Raw genomic sequence first — 19,195 nt, 5'->3', positions numbered from 1 at the left:
TTGCACTGATGAGTGAACATTACCATATTTGTCTGTCCATTTGTCCACCTTCCTTTCACCCTTCCTCCTTTCTGTCCCACCTTCTTTCCCCTCTTGGCCCAATTTAAGTATGTCTGACTTAGATGCCTGTGTTCAAAAGCTCAAAGGACCACCTGCCTCATGGTCGAGGTCTCTAACTGACGGACAGCAATGCATCTCCTGTTATCTTACTCTTCTTGCTAGGTAATGCTACTTAGTGACTCAAATCATTTCCCCATGGACTTTCTGTGGAAATAGTACAGCATTCGTAGGTGGAATTAGGCTCTACAGACTGCAGAATATTAGCTTGAGGTAATACTCTTACTTCATAGTACCCTGTAGAGGCAGATCCGGGTTTCATAAGGACCTAAACACAAACAACTTGGAATTCCTCTTTCAATAAAAAGATTTTGAAATTACACACAACAATCTAGAGAGAAGGTGTTGAAAGATTTGATGTAAGTGAGGAACCATATCTAAACTTCTTAGCCTGGTACACAGAGCTGGTCTGGACTGGTCTCACATTCTACCATTCTCTGGCCTGCAACTGCCAAAGCCATGCCAAACCTCTTCAAGTTCCAGATATGCCCTATTATCTATCACTTGCAAAGCTTTGTGCATATGCCTCCATGTGCCCTTTGTATGATTATTTTCTGTTCTTCAACACTTGACTTCAGGGTCAGGTGTACTGAAGAGCTTCCAGGGACTCCCCCAAAATGCCCTAGATCTGTGTTTCCATATTTCATTTGTAGTACTTCTTCTCTTAGTGGATTGATTGCAGCTACTCGGTTTTTATTTTTATTATTATTTTTTGGTCTTTTTATTCTTACACAATGATCTGCTACTAGTAGGACCAATGCTTTTGACTCAAAATTTCAATACCCGACGCTGGAACTGGTTTAGAAGTTTTGCTCTCAGTTTGTCTTTCTTCTTTCCCTGTGTTTCCAGCCTCCATTGCCTTCAATTTTTGGAGAGGTTTAGTTGATGGGAGGTTGGAGATATTTATCCCCTCCCCTGTCCCATAGGCCTCTGCAACTTTATTTGTGGTTACAGCCCCCTTTTGACTCTTATTTCTATAAGTTCTTATTCATGTTCCAGATCCTCACAGAAGACTCTGGGCTCCGTGGAGTTTATGCCCAATTCAATCAGCTTAATCAATGCCTGAATAAATAGCAGTGCTCCTACATTTAAAAATTTAAAAAGAAGAAGATAACCCTGGGCTTCAGTTGTGCTATTTCTTTCCACTGTCCCTGTACTCCTAGGAGGGATGGTGACTTTGCTGATGCTAATGTATAGGGTTATCTCAATATTTTTATTTGGTATGTCTCTCCTTCTAGCTATTATCCCATGTAACCCAGTTTCTGTATTAAGTTTCCTCTGCCTAAAAGATGTGAGCGGTTATCATTCCTTGGCTGAGTCCTAAATAGCACAGACATAGTAGATGATGGTATTTTAATGAATAATGAAAAGGGCATGAGAGAGAGAGAGAGAGAGAGAGAGAGAGAGTAGAGCATTTACATTTAAAATAACTATGTATTTTCCAGGCTTAGTCATCTTTGCATACAAAATGTGCAAATGTGACCCCCCCAACCCCTTCCACATGCTGAAATTAATTCTATAGACCATGGAAAAAACATGGAAAGTAGTAAAGCTTGGTGAGAAGCATTAAATCCTTGCTGAATTATGTCCAGTTAACCTGCAATCTTGTAATTTTGTTTTTGTTCTAGCACCTTGGACCTAGTAGCATTCAAAGAGGACAGATGTAAGGTATTGGATAGAATTGGACATTCTATGTTGAACTTAATATAGTCAATACACAAGCTGATTGTCAACAGTGCACACCTAAAACTTACATAATGTTAGAATTAATGCTACTTCGATTAAAAAATAATAAAATGGAAAAGAAGCATACATTGAATTAAAAACAGATTATTTTTGCAATTCATTGCCAGCATTTCCCAGGCAACAGACAATATAATAACACAGCTGAAGCCATTATTAGTGCTTCTATGACTTTTTTGGTAGCATTACAATAAAAGCATTTCCCAGGTCTTGGGCACATATCCTGGGAGTTGCTCAGCATGTCTGGCATCAAGGCATGATCCTGCCCCGTGGAGTAGCATGAAACTCCAGCCTGGAGCATTTGGTGTCATGAGGGTGGGAGGGAGCCCTAGAAATGAATAATATCTCCCTCCACAGATGTCCATATGCCAAAGTAAATAGGAAACAGACAACCCAAGACAAGATTCTGGACTTGCAGTCAGCGTGAGCAGGATAAACCCTCTTCACATCGCCCTAAGCCTGGCGTGCTGCACAGGACAAGTGTGCATAGGGAAGTAAGCTGAGGAAATGTGATAACCACAGGGTTGATTTCTGAATATGGGGCCGGAGAAAAGGTGCAGACAGATTACCGATTTGGCAGGCAGTTCAGGAAGCCCAGATTTCAGCCAGCAAGACAAGAAACACAGACTACAGGTCCAGCACAGTGGGAGAAGCAGGGAGTGCAGTAGTTAAGTATATATGAGTCAGTACCAACTTGCCTAGGGGGAAATTTGGTTTTGTGAGTTACTGTCATGACAAGTGGTTTCTTCACCTTTCTGTACCATGGCCTGTTGTTTAGGATTACTACAGTAACCATCCTCTCAATTGTTATGAAGTCTAGATTTGTTTATACCTATACAACAGCTAGCTTTTAGCTACCCAGGTAACATTTATGCAAAACTAGTACACTACTGAGCTATGTTTTGTTTTTGTCAAAGCCTGTGATTTGGTGTTGTATTTCATTAATGCATCCATTTATTTGACAGTTATTTCTGAGTGTCTAATACATGCCTAGTCCTGGGGAAAAAAATGAAATAAAACAATAGAACTCTCAGCTTTAGTGGGCCAAAGGAAGTTGAAATGTTAGGTTAGTGATAAGGATGAATTCTTTTTTTTTAATTTTGTTGAATCACCGTGAGATAAATAAGATTTCATGTTTGTGTTACAATCACACAATGATCAAACACCCATCCCTCACCAGTGCACACTTACCACCACCAATATCCCCGGTATAACCCCCCTTTCCCACCCTCCAATCTGTCTCCATGGCAGACAATATTCCCCATAATCTCTCTCAAATTTTGGCATTATGATTTGCAATACAGATACTCAGAGGCTATCATGTTTGGTTCTTTATCTACTTTCTGCACACAACTCCCATCCCGACCTATTCCTCCACCCATCATTTTCTTAGTGATCCCTTCTTTATTCCAGCTGCCTTCTCCCCTTTGCTCATGAGGCAGGCTTCCAGCTATGGAGCAATCTGTCTATCTCGTGTATCTACTGTCCTTTGGTGTCAGCCTCATGTTATGTTGTTTTATATTCCACAAATGAGTGCAGTCCTTTTATGTCTTTCCCTCTCTTTCTGACTCATTTCACTTAGCCTGATACTCTCCATGTCTATCCATTTATAAGCAAAGTTCATGACTTCATCTCTTCTGACAACTGGATAGTATTCCACTGTATAGATGTACCAAAGTTTCTTTAACCAATCATCTGTTCTAGGGCATTTGGGTTGTTTCCAGATTTTGGCTATTGTAAAAAGTGCTGCAATGAACATACAAGTAGAGATGTCATTTCTATTGTGCTTTTTTGCATCCTTGAGATATATTCCCAGAAGTGGTATTTTGGGGTCACATGGAAGCTCAGTTTCTAGTTTTTGAAGGACTGCTGTCCATATTGTTTTCCAGAAAGGCTGGGCTAGTGGGCATTCCCACCAACAGTGAAAGAGTGTCCCTTTTCCCCCACATCCACACCAGCACTGGTTGCTTTTGTTCTTTTGAATGTGTGCCAGTCTCTGTTGTGTGAGATGATATCTCATTGTTGTTTTGATTTGCATCTTCCTGCTGGCTAGCAATGTGGAGCATTTTTTCATGTGCCTTTTGGCCATTTGTATTTTTTTTTGAGGAAACTTCTGTTCATTTCTTCCTCCCATTTTTTGATGGGGTTGGAAGTTTTTTTCTTGTATAATTCTACTAGTGTCTTGTGTATCCTGGATATTAATCCCTTATGAGATGGGTATTGGGTAAATATTCTTTCTCATTCTGTGGGCTCTTTCAGTACTTTGGTCACTGTTTCTTTTGAAGTGCAGAATCTTCTTAGTTTGATGTAATCTCATTTGTGTTTGCTTCCACTTGCATGGTCAGTGCTGCTTCATCCTTAAAGATGCTTTTAGTTTTGATGTCATAGAGAGTTCTGCCTACATTTTCTTCTATGTACCTTATAGATTCACGTCTGATATTGAGGTCTTTAATCCACTTTGATCTGACTTTTGTGCCTGGCATTAGACAGAGGTCAGAGTTCATTTTTTTGCAGGTGGCTATCTAGTTTTCCCAGCACCACTTTTTGAAGAGGCTGGATAAGGAAGAATTCGTAATAAAAAAGATTCTCAAAGTAATTCATGATATAACCTTTAATGTTATTCTTAAGAAAAAATAAATTAAAAACTAGCACTTAAGTGAGGTATACTGCTTTTAAGGAAGTCTCTTTATATAGAGGTCCAGAAAGTTTTGGGAGATCATGTACTTCCCATACTATATCACTGTGAATCTATAACTGCTTTAAAAATTTCTTTAAATTATATTTTAAGGAAGAATTTTAAAATATTTCTGTTAAGTTATTCTAAATATGTTTTGTAACTCCACAGAAAACCCAGAATATTCTCTTACTAAGTTCTATTTGTGTTAAATCAAATATTCCTTTATATCAATTTATGCTTATTTTTAAATGGCAGAAATGTGAACTTAATTTGAGTTTATGACATTCCTCTCCAAGAAGCACTCTAAGTAGATATTGCCATGCAAGAAACTTATTAGAAAAAGCAGTGTTCCAGCTGTTCAGAATGATGAAATCATGCATTTCACGACAACGTGGATGGAACTGGAAGACATCATGTTAAGTGAATCCAAAAGAAAAAGGGCAAACTCAGGATGATATCACTCATGTGTGGTATTTAGAATAATTGGATGAAGAAATCCATGTTTTAAAGAGGGAATTCCCATATCAACCTTGGCCACAGAAGAAGGGGAGGGGAGTGGGAGGAGAGACAGATGAGAAGCTGCAGGCACCAGGACAGGGGAGTCGGATACAAAGGTGATATTAAATAATAACAGAGCCAAATATCCAAGACATAGAGTTAACAACACTGAAATCAAGAGACCTAATTTTTTAAATTGAATCACAATGAGATACAGTTACAAAACATTCATGTTTGAGTTTCAGTTATACAATGATCGAACACCCATCCATCCACCAGTGCACATTCTCCACCACCAGTGTCACCAGTATACCCCCCTTTCCAACCCTCCCCATGCCTCTGTGGCAGACAATTTCCCCCATACTCTCTCTTTACTTTTGGGCATTATGGTCTGCACTACAGATACTGAGAGACTCTCACGTTTGGTCCTTTTATCTACTTTCAGCACACATCTCCCATCCTGACCAGTCCCTCCAACCATTATTGACTTAGCGATCCCTTCTGTATTCTAGCTGCCTTCTCCTGTAGCTCATAAGGCAGGCTTCCAACTATGGAGCAATATTCCTAGTCCTTGTGACTTCTGTCCTTCGGTGTCAGTCTCATATTATGTTATTTTATTTTCCACAAATGAGTGCAGTCCTTCTATGTCTGTCCCTCTCTTTCTGACTCATTTCACATAGCATGATACTAAGAGACCTAAATTTTTTTAAATTAATTTATTTATTTTGAATACCCATCCCTCCACCAGTAACCGTTTCCCACCACCACAGATCCCAGTATCCCTCCCACCCCCCATTCCCTCCATCCCACCCTGCCTCTGTGGCAGGGCATTCCCTTTTGTTCTCTCTTTTCTATTGGGTGTTGTGGTTTGTAGAAGAGTTAAGCCTGATTTTCAGGGAGAAACGTTGGGTGATTTACTTTCCATTGATCACTTTATATATAAGGAGATGTTGCGTGGCCACATAAGTGGCCGTGTGGTTTGGAGTAAAAGTCCTGGTTCCTGCATAACCGAGCTATGCTTGTAGAGGCTCATGGTCACTGGGGTTCCATCTGGAGGAGGTGGGATGTGGCACCTACCCCAAGGAGACCTAAATTTTAACAACAAAACTTAGAAAGGTACCTGTCAAGAGGGCAGGAGGGAAGGGTCCAAGAAGGATGACATGGGAGGGAACCTGGGAACATTAGTGGAAAGAAGTTGACACTGGTGGTGGAACTGGTGCTGCAATGCTGTATGTCTAAAACTCAACTGTGAGTAACTTTATAAATGACTGATTTAATTTAAAAAACGTGGAAAGGGATAAAAAAAAGGGAAAACAGTGTTTGCATTGAATCAGCCCTATGACAGAAAAGGCCAAGTGTCCTCCTAAGTAATTGAATTTGTGGGTCCTTCAAGGTCACCTTTGCTTTAAACAAAGCAGTTGATAGAGCTATTGGTGTAGGTTGTGGCTCCTTTTGTTTGTTTTCAATATTTGCTGAGCCACTTCTTACTCTTAAGACTCAGCCTAGATCTGACACTGGAGCAATAGCCAAGACAGGACCTCTGCAAGCAACAGGCTCATAGTTCCAGGCTATAGGAACATGAGAATAACCAGTACAATGTGGCATGTGCCCAAGGAGGCATAAATACGGTGCAAGCAAATAACTCATAGACTCAGTTCCTCTCTTCACTCAAGAAACACTTGTCAGTAACATCTCACATAGCAATCATGGGCAGGATGGGGATATAATTATGATTGATGTGCATCCACATTGCCCTCTTGATTCCCTTGTGCTTCTGCCTGTTTGGGTTATGGAGAAACACTAAGTTGGGTCTTGAAGACAGAAACCTCTTTGGGCACAGACAAGGTGAGAATGTTTCAGAAAGAGGGAAGAGGTGTAGTCAGAAGTCCCAAAGCCCTTAAGGAAAGGACTCTGTGCCCCATCTCTGTCAGATGATCTCTCTGAATCCTCACAAAAGCATTTAATGAAGGGATCCCTTATGAGAGGTGATGATTGATTTTATCTGTAAAAAATAAAATAGCCTCTGTCATCTCATGGGCAATCACAGGCTGATGTTTTAGGACATTTGATTTTCCTCAATTTAAATTTAAATTTCCCTCAATTTATGTCAGAGTAAACTGGGTTTACAAAAAAGTATATCATTTTTTTTAAAAGCAGAGGTCTCTCCAGATTTAATTATTAAAATTTCAGAATTCCAAAATTGCATGGCCACTACTGCAGCTGCGCAAAATCATATGTTATTCATAACCAGCAATAGAAAACAAATTGTCTACGGTTGCCTTTTTGGCAGATCTGAGTGTTGGGGTAAAATCTCAAATATTAATTGTGGGTCTGGTGTCAAAATATTAAATGTAATCAAAGTAGAGAGAGGGTAATGTGGAAATCAGCTGCCCCACAGGTAGGGGAAGGGTGTGGGATAAGGGGTATACTGGGGTTTTTGGTGGTGGAAAATGGGCACTGGTGAAGGGAGTGAAGGGACAGGTGTTTCATTATTGTATGACTGAGACTTAAACCCAAAAGCTTTGTAACTGCTCTCACGGTGATTCAAGAAATAATTTTATAAAGAAGAAAAAAAAACAGTTAGGTGGAATTCATGCCCAATTCAACCAGCCTAATCAATGACTGAATAATTAGCAATACTCCTACATTAAAAAAAAAGCAGATCTCTAAGTTTAGTTTATGATTTCAATTCTCATTTTAAGCACTCAAACAATTATTTTATGTTTGTGTATGTAATGCTGGGGATCAAACCCAGGGCTTCATATGTGCAGAGAATGTATGTTTCACTGAGATACTCCAATTTAAATAATGATTTTTTGCATACTTTATTTCTTCAAAAAGTGATCTATGTACTGGTCAAGAACTGAGTATTAAAAGTAAGTAAAGGGATATGGGACTGGAGCGATAGCACAGTGTGTAGGGCGTTTGCCTTGCACACGGCCAACCTGGGTTCAATCCCCGGCATCCCACATGGTCCCTCAAGCACTGCCAGGAGTAATTTCTGAGTGCAGAGCCAGGAATAACCCCTGAGCATTGCTGGGTGTGACCTAAAAAAAGCAATAAATAAATAAATAAATAAAAGTAGGTAAAGGGATATTCCTGCTAACCTTTCAGTATCTGTATTGCAAACAACAATGTCTAAGAGAGAGGAAGAGAGAGAGAGAGCGACAGAGACAGATATTATATATATATTAAAATATATATTATACATTAAAATAAATAATATATTTTAATGCTAAAAAGTGATCTATAACCAAGTTCAGCTATATATATGAATATTCCTTCAGTCTGAAAATTATAAGTGAACATATGGACGAATTATTATATAATAGCCTATATGTAGTTGGATCATAATTTCAAGAATAATAATATCTAAAATTCTATAAATATGTAATTGTATCCTTGGATTTTTTTTTCATTTTCTTTTTAAGACATTTTGAGAAGCTGGAATATTTTTGTGAAGTTCTTTCTTATGCTAGCATGTGTTACCAAAAATATCAGTTTGTTTAAAAATTAAAAAATCAAAATCACCCCCAATCTTTCTCCTTTTTGCTTTCTTTATGAATAGCAGAAGGATAATTCAGGATTCTCGGAATAGGAGGCGGGTTCTGTGAATACTTTCCTGATGCCCTATTCAATTTTATCCCCAAAGTCTTCCACTTGTAAAGAATCTTGAGCTTTGAGCACTGTAGGTCATGAGAGGTCTCGTAGTCATCTACAGTTAATTACGATCAGACTGGTATTAGTCATCAATGATGTTATTGTTCTAATTCTTTTAAAAATTAGAAGTTCCCTGCAGGGACAATGACTCTAATCCAAACAAAATAAGAAGCGACGTCTACTAAATTCCCAGATGCTTGCTAAGCAGAATCGTTCGCGCTACCTCCAACAGGAAAAGAAAAAGTTACTCATTCCAGTTAGCTAAACCAGTTGCTGATAACACCCAGTAGACTTACCCAGAGTAGTTTTTTTTCTACAAGTCTGAACAACTTGATTAGTAATCAAACCTCAAACATTGACCAGACCAAGAAAATTTTGTGCTTTTTAAAATTAGAGGGGATGGAGACACTATTCAAGGTTGCTCCTAAGAAATAACTCTGGAGGACTGGAGTGATAGCATAGAAGATAGGGCGTTTTTCTTGCACTCGGCTGACCCGGGTTCAATTCCCAGCATCCCATATAGTCAGCACTGCCAGGACTAATTCCTGAGTGCAGAGCCAGGAGTAACCCCTGAGCATTGCTGGGTGTGACCCAAAAGAAGAAAAAAAATAATTCCGGAGAGATTTTGTCCCAAAATAAGCTTGGTGGTCAGTCCCATGCGCTCTTTGTCTGTATAGGTCTTATCTGAGCTCAGAAAACTGCACCAAGAGCACTTGCTACCAAGGAGGATGAGGAGAAAGAGCAGTGTTTGGACACAGCTGGGGCGTTGGCTCTTTGAAAGGTGCTTAGTGTCCCTCACCCTTGAGAGGCAACTACAGATACACCACAGAAACCAAAACAATCAGTGCATGTGCAGTGGAGAGAAAATTGTTAAGAAACTCGTTGCTCTTTTCATTGCCACCTATTCCCAGAACAAGTACTTTGTGGGGATCTTTTGTGCTCAAAAGCATAAACTAAGTGATCATGTGATTGCTTCTAAGGGCTGAGTAAGGAGAATCATTCACACCTACTCCAGCTGAAAATACATACATAAATAAAGCAACCAGAGTTCTTGCTTGTTCATTTTCTACTTTGTCTACTAAGGATATATGTTGCAGTTAGCAAAGGACAAAATATAATTTGTATTTCTTTTTTCAATCTGGATTGGTTTGGGGATTACACCCAGTGGTGCAGGGTCATTTTCGGTGGTGGTGCTCAGGGAGACATGCTGGACAGGGCTCCCCCTGGCCTCCCACATGCATAGCAGGCACAAGATTTTTTTTTTCCCTTTATTTTATTTTATTTTTTTTAAAGTTGTAGATTTACAATTTTTTGTGCTTTGGTTTCAGTTATACAATGATCAGATACCCATCCCTCCACCAGTGCCCATTTTCCACCACCATGGATAATATCCCTCCCACCCCCATCCCCCCATCCCCCCTGTCTCTGTGGCAGGGAAATCCCCTGTGTTCTCTCTCTCCTTTTGGGTGTTGTGGTCTGCAAAAGAGGCATTGAGTGGCAAACATGTTCAGTCCATAGTCTACTTTCGACATGCATCTCCCCTCCTGGGAGGATCCTCCAAACATCCTTTATTTGGTGCTCCCTTCTCTATCTGAACAGCCCTTTCCTCTAGGATACCCGGCTGGCCTCTAAGTTATGGAGTAATCCTCCTGGTGCTGATCTCAGCTATTCTTGGGTATTAATCTCATACTTTGTTACTTTATATCCCCCAGATGAATGCAATCTTTCTATGTCTATCCCTCTCTTTCTGACTCATTTCGCTTAGCATGATACTTTCCATATTGTACCACTTGTATGTAAATTTCATGACTTCATCTTTTCTAAGAGCTACATAGTACTCCATTGTGTAGATGTACCAAAGTTTCTTTAACCAGTCATCTGTTCTTGGGCATTCAGGTTTCTTCCAGTTTCTGGCTATTGTAAAGAGTGCTGCAATGAACAAACAAGTGCAGATGTCACTTCGACTATACATTTTTGCCTCTCTGGGATATATTCCCAGGAGTGGTATTGCTGGGTCAAATGGGAGCTCAATTTCTAATTTTTTGAGAATCGTCCATACTGCAGGCACAAGATTTGAACTAGCTACTGGGCTCGTGATTTGTAATTTTTTAAAATTTAAAACTGTATGCTGGCTACCTACAAAAATAGTTGCTTTCATTTATCTGTGTTCCCTTTAGGATTTCTGCAAATTCACATATAAATTCTCTGCAAGGGTAATTATTACAGATACTCAGTTTCACATTCTGCTACTGTGAAACATTGCTAGCCCTGAGAAATCAGAGATCAGAGAGCTTCCGGGATTGGCTTGCAGACTGGCAGGGTGCTCAGAAGTTCTAGCTTGTGATAAAACCTGTTTGGATGATGATGCGCGATCACAGTTTACACATCTGGTTGTTGTTGTTGATTTTTTGGGGGGGTTTTGCCTATGAAAATGTATAGTTTGTTAATAGCACCATAAATTATTTGGAAGAAGAACTCTGCTCACTGGAAAAGAAACATGAATAGGTTGAGATTTTTATGGGTTTGAATCAGCCAAATCAAACACAGGCTTTCCTGAAGCTTCCAAGTATTTAATGGAAACTCATGGTCCTCAGAACTTTTCTGCCTAATTATAATTCATGCCCTTTCTTTTTGCAGATACATTACAGAATGGATCAAAAGGAAAATGTTAGACATGTTCACTTGTGATTTCTATTGTGTAACTTGCAGAGTTCCCACTGCATATGTTGAATGGCCTGGTGTGTGCAAAGACTTAGGCCAGGTTCTGGCAGGCTGAATTTCTTCAGTAGGAAGGAGAAAAATCAATTTTCAATATTGCAAATATTGACTACATGCCTAGATACAGAATGAGCCTTTCTTTTTATGATCATTGTTATTATTATTTACTCAAGCATCATGATATGTTAATATTAATATTTTGAGAATATCATGTTGCTATCCAGCACCAGAGTATCAGCATCCTCCAACATGGACCCCTAGGTCCACACACACACACACACACACACACACACACACACACACACACACCTTAGCGAGAGCAGTTCTTTAGACATGAGACTCTCAGGAGCTGGATATTTTTTATCTTCTTACTTTGTTCCTTTAAACTCCACATATAAGAGGGATCAACTAGTACTTGTCCTTCTCCATCTGCCCTACTTTGCTTGACAGGATGCCCTTCAGTTCCATTCATGTAACAGCGAACTGCAGGATTTACCCGTTCTTATAACTCAGTAATAGTCCATTGTGTGTGTCTACCATGATTTATTTATAGACTCCTTTGTTCTTGGCCACTTGGGTGTTGCCCTACTCCAATTATTGTGAGCAGTGCTGCTATGAACATAGATATGCAAATATGTTTTAATTAATGCATTTGGGTTCTTGGGATAGAGACCAAGAATCAGAACAGAATCACTCTCTCAGATGCAAATTCATTTCTTAATTTTTTTGAGAAGCCTCCATATTGTTTTCCATAGAAGTTGAGTCAGATGAAATTGATGTTCTTTCCAATAATAGATGAGGGTTTCTTCTTCCCCACACCCCTGCCAGCTCTACTTGTTGCTATTCTTTTTTCATTTTTGCTACTCTCACTAGTGGGAGCATTTATCTCCTTGTTATTATTTATGTGCATTTCTCTGATGATATATGATATTTATGTTCACTTCTTCATTTTTAACTATAGGCCATCTGCATGCCTTTTCTTTAGGAAGTGTCTGTACAGCTCTTCTTCTCATTTTTCTGATGGGATTTTTTTTTTCTGCTTTTTGGTTCACACCCAGAGAGGCTCAGGTGTAGCTCCTGGCTCTGCACTCAGGAATCACTTCTGGTGGTGCTTGGGGGACCCTATGGGATGTCAGGGATCAAAGCCGGGTCTGCCGCATGCAAGGCAAGTGCCCTCCTTACTGTGCTATCGCTCTGGCCCCAGGGGTCATTTACTTTTGCTGCTGCTGTTGCTGGAGCGATAGCATAGCTGGTAAGGCGTTTGCCTTGCATGTAACTGACCTGGGTTCGATTTCTCTGTCCCTCTCGGAGAGCCCGGCAAGCTACCAAGAGTATTCCACCCTCCTGGCAGAGCCTGGCAAGCTCTCTGTGGCATATTCATTATGTCAAAAACAGTAACAAGTCTCACAATGAAGATGTTACTGTTATCCTCTCGAGCAAATGATGAACAATGGGAGGACAGTGCTACAGTGCTGTTGTTGCTAAGTTTTGTGAGTGCTTTATAGATCTTCAACATTCACACTTGGTCAGGTGTGTGGTAAGCAAATTTTTTTCCATTAATTTGGGTGTCTTTTTATTCTAGTAATTATTTCTTTTTGCAGTGCAGAGAGATTTTATGTCATTTATTTACTTTTGCTTCTTCCTTCACCAGTGGCATTGAATCATTGAAGATGCCTCTGAAGCTTGTATTTTGGAGAGTCTACTTATCTTTTCCTTAATATTTTGTTTCTTCTGGTCTAATCTCAAGATCTTTAATCCACTTTAAATTAACCTTTATGTATAATGTGAGATAGTGTCCAGATTCATCTTTTTGTTTGTGACTAACCAGTTTTCCCAGCACCATTTGTTGAAGAGGTTTTCCTTATTATACCAATTATGCTTAGATTTTCTGTCAAAAATTAGCTTCCATATTCCTAAGGGTCTGTTTCTGTGTTCCCAATTCTATTTTTTGGTCTGAGAATCTGTTTTTATTCCCATTCCATTGGACTCTCAATTCTATTCTTGGTCTAAGACGTTGTATTTATTCAAGTAGCACATTTTCTTGATTACTATAACTCTATATTATAATCTAAAGTTGGGAAGAAAGTGTACCATTTTCTTTTTCTCCAGGATTGCTTTGGCCAAGAGAGTTTTATTACTCCATAAAAATTTTAGCTGTATTAGGTACATGTTTATAAAAAATATTACGAGAATCTTCATAGGAACTCTATTGAATCAGCCTAGTATTTTGGATGGAGGGTTATTTTAATAATGTTAATTCTTTCGATCCACAAATAATGAAGATGTTTCCAGAATAAATCTTCTCTATGTGATGATACATAAACAGTCAGTGTCAGAATTTAATTTATATTTAAATTAAAACTAACTCATGCCATGCTCTTTACCAGAAAGATCCTTTTGAAACCCAGACACACAAGCTACCAAGATTTCATTATAAAGAGAGCTTTTCCTTTTTTTCTCTTTCTTAAAAATAAAAAAACAGGTCTAACCGGACTCAAAGGAGAAAAAGGAAATCCTGGTATTGGATCCCAAGGCCCAAGAGGTCCCCCTGGACCAACAGGTAAGTTTTCCTACCTTAAAAAAAAAAACTGCAAGGTAGAAGCATCAGTCTTTATATTCACTTGATGGCACAATTTTGTATCTAAACTGGAATGACTCAGCTGCATTTATTCTAATGAGAAACTAATTTATTATCACTGATCTGAACATGTAGACCCTATAAAGTCACAGTATATTCTGGGATCTTAAAGATAGCCTGGGTTAGATCAGGGTAGGCTTTGGTATAATAGCAAAGCAAATGCTTAGTGGATTGATATACCAGTTAATTTCACACTTATGCAAAGTTTGATGTAGATATTATTTGGAATATTTTGAAACAAATGTCACTGTCAGGGAGAAGCATAAAAGAGACACAAAGACACACGTGTATTTTCCATTTCTTAAATGCAGATTGACCGATGTCACTCACACTCACTACTGACTGAAACTAGTCACATAGTCCCAACCGACCCACACAGGATGCAGGAAATCTAAAGGAACTCATGGCTACTCACTGAGCACTGGTTTAAGCCACCATGATTATTTTAATAAATGGGTTTGTTCTAAGTTTCAGGTTTTGTGAAATTTACTGTCTGATTTTAGAATAGTCTCCAGATAATACCTATGATTAGAATTAGAAGTTTTTAATCCTATTACTTATATACATATATATGTATAAATATATGTATCAAATATTTTTACAGATTTTTATTTAGCCTAATAATAATTCTGGAAAATACCTTTTCTAGGAGAGATGCTTAATACAATAGATTCCTTTTGAGTATAAATACTCCTGCTATTTTCTCCCTTATAAGGAACTAATCTAACACCACACATTTCACAGAATGGAAGTTTAATTAAATGACACTGAACGTGTCTAGTGATTGTTAAATACACTGTCCCTGTCACTGTCCTCCCGTTGTTCATCGATTTGCTCGAGCGGGCCCAGTAACTTCTCCATTGGAGACTTTGTTGTTACTGTGTCTGGCATATCGAATACATCACGGGGAGCTTGCCAGGCTCTGCCATGTGGGCGAGATACTCACAGTAGCTTGCCGGGCTCTCCGAGAGGGGTGGAGGAATCGAACTCAGGTCAGCCATGTTGGCTGCGTGCAAGGCAAATGCCCTACCAGCCCTTTAAATACACAGTGACACTTATTTCTAACTTTCATTCCAGTAGTTGACTGAAAATGTTTTATTTCTAGTTGAAGAAACTGTTGGAAGCCAAGCCTAAAAACAAACATGAAAACCAAAACCCAACCCAACACACATTTTTGTCGTTGTTTGGCGGCCACCCCTACCATGCCACCAGTAGTGCTAGGATTTACTCCTGGCTCTGTGCTCAGAGATCACTCCTGGCAGAGGATGGCGGGCTATGCAAGGCAAGGATCCTATGTGCTAGGCTATCTTTCCAGCCCCTAATGCCACATTTCTTAAACTTGTAAAAAAAAAAAAAGGTGGCACTTTTCAGTCAATTTAAGGTCTCAATTATTATAAACTAGCCTGAAGAAATGCTAAATTAGTATATTCGCATTTCATTTCCTCTTTCTTCTACAATTTCACCTTTTAACTTTTCCAGGATAATTTCTTTTAGATTCACACTAATTAATTTAAATTGCCTGGGACCATAAACCCGTATAGGTTATGAGGTTCAGATCAAATGTGTTCATGTGTGTGTATATCCTGCATGCACAGTACACATGTGTTGCATGCATAAAGAACTACTCTGTGAAAAAGAAACTTCGGGTGCCAGAACGATAGCACAGAGGGTAGAGTGTTTGCCTTGCATGCGGCTGACCTGGGTTCAATCCCCAGTGTCCCATATGGTCCCCCAAGCACCGCCAGGAGTAATTCCTGAGTGTAGAGCTAGGAATAACCCCTGAGCATCGCTGGGTGTGACCCAAAAAGCAAAAAAAAAAAAAAAAGAACTTTGTAGAGACAAAAAACGGTCAAGAACAGTTGTTTTAGTTTTAGTTTCGAATAGGAGGTGACAAAAAGCACTGACTTCTCAGAGATCTTCTGCTTTCATTATAATCTTCTGCCCAGGGAATTCAGTTTAGGAATAAAAACTGCGTGAATAGAGAGAGGTTGATGATCTTGTCAAGTTGGGAAATTTTGCTTCTTATATGAATAAATTCCTTCAGGATTGTCTCAAGACTCTCCTGTGATGGTCAGAGACCAACTGTCTTCATATGTGGGTACTTTCTAGGACCATCAGGCGAGAGTCGACCTGGAAGCCCTGGGCCTCCTGGTTCTCCTGGACCAAGGGGACCACCAGGCCACCTGGGCATACCTGGACCCCAAGGTCCTTCTGGCCAACCTGGTTACTGTGATCCTTCTTCATGTTCTTCCTATGGAGTAGGAGGTAAGTGTCAGTGTCTTATGGAGTCTGAGTAATACTTTACTATTATCACTAGCATAATGGTGAGGGGGGTGCTGTGGAAAGTTGATGGGTTGTAAGAGGGAAGCAGAGTTCGAGCTGCTCATTGCCTTATATTTCCCAGAGACATTTTCTGTGAAGTTCTAATTACAATTACAGGCTCACTTTAAAAAACCTAAAGAGGAAATAAGAGTATCTTCCTTAAGTCTTCATTGCTTCCAAATCTACACTGATTTGGTCTCTGATCTCATATTTGGCAATGGAGAACATGCTTGAACGTTCTTTTTGGCCCTCATTGCTGTTGTTGCTGTGCATAGGCCATGATCTCCTGAAATATTTTACTATGGTTTGGAGGACCACCTCAAACATAGAACTTCTCCCATGATTATAAGGACTTCTAGATGCTTTGGGCTGACATTTGCCAGCCGCAATTCTTTAGGTGGCCGGCGATACATTTAAAAAGAGACTAGTGTGACCGTGCTGTCCCCGCCTCATTACTAACTACTGGACTGAGATTCTGGAAAGACTGTGCTTCCTAAACCGTATGCCATTTGCATGCAGGCGGGTTGTGCAATGCAAAATTTTCCTGGAAGCATCAAGAGGGATGTGTGGGGTCGGCTTTGATGCAACAAACCTACTAGCCAGTGGATGTTAGTGGTCTTGCCTTAGTAGAAATTTAACCATATTTGCCAGAGAACTGGTTGACGTTTTGCTGATATATTTTTCTCTTTTCATCTCTTCCCTCCTTGTTCTCTTAAATCTTCCTCTCTCTCTTAAGATATGATCCCTTACAATGATTACCAGCACTGAAGTGGAATGCATCCACTCTGATTACGTTGGCCTGGGAAATGGGCTACCCACAGTGCACTGTTTATTGACCCTCCTCCTAACCATGGGCACTCCCCTTCCCCACCTTCCCTGCTTTCCCACTGCCCAGTATCACCCTCTTACATTCCCTGCTCCAAACACATAAAGTGATAAGATTGACGTTTCAACCATGTAGATTGTAACAGAGACTAAATGCCCCACCTCACCTTGAGTGTAGTTATGTGATTGTGTACCAGGAATTTACCACAGACTCCTAATGTAAAGAGTAGGAATAAGATTGGGTAATAAATATGTCTTCTTGGGCCAGAGATAGCACAGCAGGCAAGGCGCTTGCCTTGCACATGACCAACCTGGGTTCAATCCTTATCAGCCCATATGATCCCCTGAGCACTCTCAGGAGTGATCCCTGAGTACAGAGCCACCAGGAGTAAGCTCTTAGAACCACCAGATGTGAACCATCTTCCAAAATAAACAAACAAATAAATAAATATACCTTCTCTTCACTCCTGTTGCCGCCTGACATTGAAGGGGGCACCTTTCTCCCTGGCTCCCCTTCTCTCCAATCTTACCATCCTCCATCTCCATCCTGTTCCCTGGTGATGGGTTTGCAACTAGAGATCACATGTAGAAATTTGTTTTTCTTTTCTAAGTCTGTTGAGTTTTCAGTATTTTTTTTGTAAATAAAACATATCATATTTAGGCAGTTGGCTGTGTTTTTAGTTTTCTAACAATCTTCTGCAATGCATTGCTACATTGCTCCTTTCTTTTACTAACCGCCTGAAGCCTTGTAAGGAACGTGCTAGCAGCATGGGGAAGGAGAATCTTCTGCTTTGTCCCCAGGCCAGATAGCTCTGCAGTTCAATAACCAACTCTAATGATTCATTTAAGGGAGAATATCAATTTATGGTTCCTGGGTCCCATCAAGTCCCCACCCCAATCTTCCTCTCTAGCTCCCCATCCTGATCAGCCAGAATTTACGCCTGTTCAAGATGAGCTGGAAGCCATGGAACTGTGGGGTCCAGAGAACTGATAACCTCAGGAGAAATTTGAAGACCAACTACAAGAACTCTCAAGGCATCTTACTCAAGAACAATGTCAATATGTGGTGTGTACGTGACCTTCGAGGGAGGGGAGCTCATTTCATCACTCAAAACATCCATCTTGGATATTGTTAATATTACTGCTATGAGTGACCAAAAATTATATATATCTGAAAATTCCCCTAAATTGTGGAATTGATTTTTCTTTCTTGATTTAGTCACATGCCAGGTAATATGTTTTATTTTTCTGGAAAATAAAACTCAAAGAAAAATTAAGAAACAAAAAACCAAAACTGAACTCTGAATCTTTTAGTGAGATGATCTCAAGTCTGTACTGTAGTAAAATTGATATGGTTCTATTCCAGGGAGATGGGACCCTGGAAGAATAGGAAATAAGAGAAATGAATTGATTGTGTCATTTATCTTGAGCCCCTTAGCCTTGCAAAAACAGAAGAAAAGGATTTTCTTAGAAAAGCAACCTCTTGTTTACCTGGCCTGTCCAACTCTAAGATCATTGGTAACTCACTTCACTGATATCCAAAAATATATGTTAGAACATAGTTTTCTTCAATTTGATGATTCAAAAAGATAGACTTAGTGTCTTAGTGGGATTTCATATGTAAAATAATGATCATCTGCTCATACTGATGCAAAGATCCAATTTTGAGGAACAGTTTATCCAGCAGTATCCCAAGAGTCACCCTTTTCTTACACACTGATGATTTGTACATATAGATATGTTTTTGCAAACTGATTTTCATTGTTTTTTATAAGCAAATAAAAATTTTTAAATAAGTATGGGTTACGTGGATTCTTTTTAATGATTTCTAAATGTCACCTTAAGCTTTTGAAGTTTGAGTTAATTTTAACTAGAAATATGACAGTTACCTTCCTTTAGAGAAGCATTCAAGAGATTGCATTCATCTGGAGAATATAAAGTAACAAAATAGGAGACCAACATCCTAGAATGGTCAAGATAAGCTACAGGAGGTTTAC

At 39.4% G+C, this 19,195-nt stretch overlaps 1 protein-coding gene across 1 annotated transcript in view; it reads left to right on the top strand.

Moving 5' to 3' along the window:
* COL14A1 (collagen type XIV alpha 1 chain) overlaps window positions 1-18,988 on the top strand; it is a 253,116-nt gene extending 234,128 nt beyond the window's left edge. Inside the window, exons 46-48 of the mRNA XM_056108162.1 lie at window positions 13,896-13,973; window positions 16,161-16,316; window positions 18,110-18,988. Coding sequence (XP_055964137.1) covers window positions 13,896-13,973; window positions 16,161-16,316; window positions 18,110-18,189 — 314 coding nt within the window. The 3' untranslated portion in view covers window positions 18,190-18,988. The remainder of the gene's footprint in view (window positions 1-13,895; window positions 13,974-16,160; window positions 16,317-18,109) is intronic.
* Window positions 18,989-19,195: the final 207 nt, after the last annotated feature.

This window comes from Sorex fumeus, unplaced genomic scaffold (genome assembly GCF_029834395.1).
Source record: "Sorex fumeus unplaced genomic scaffold, SorFum_2.1 ptg000002l, whole genome shotgun sequence".
Lineage (NCBI taxonomy): Eukaryota > Metazoa > Chordata > Mammalia > Eulipotyphla > Soricidae > Sorex > Sorex fumeus.
This window is presented reverse-complemented; position numbering and strand designations above follow the sequence as displayed.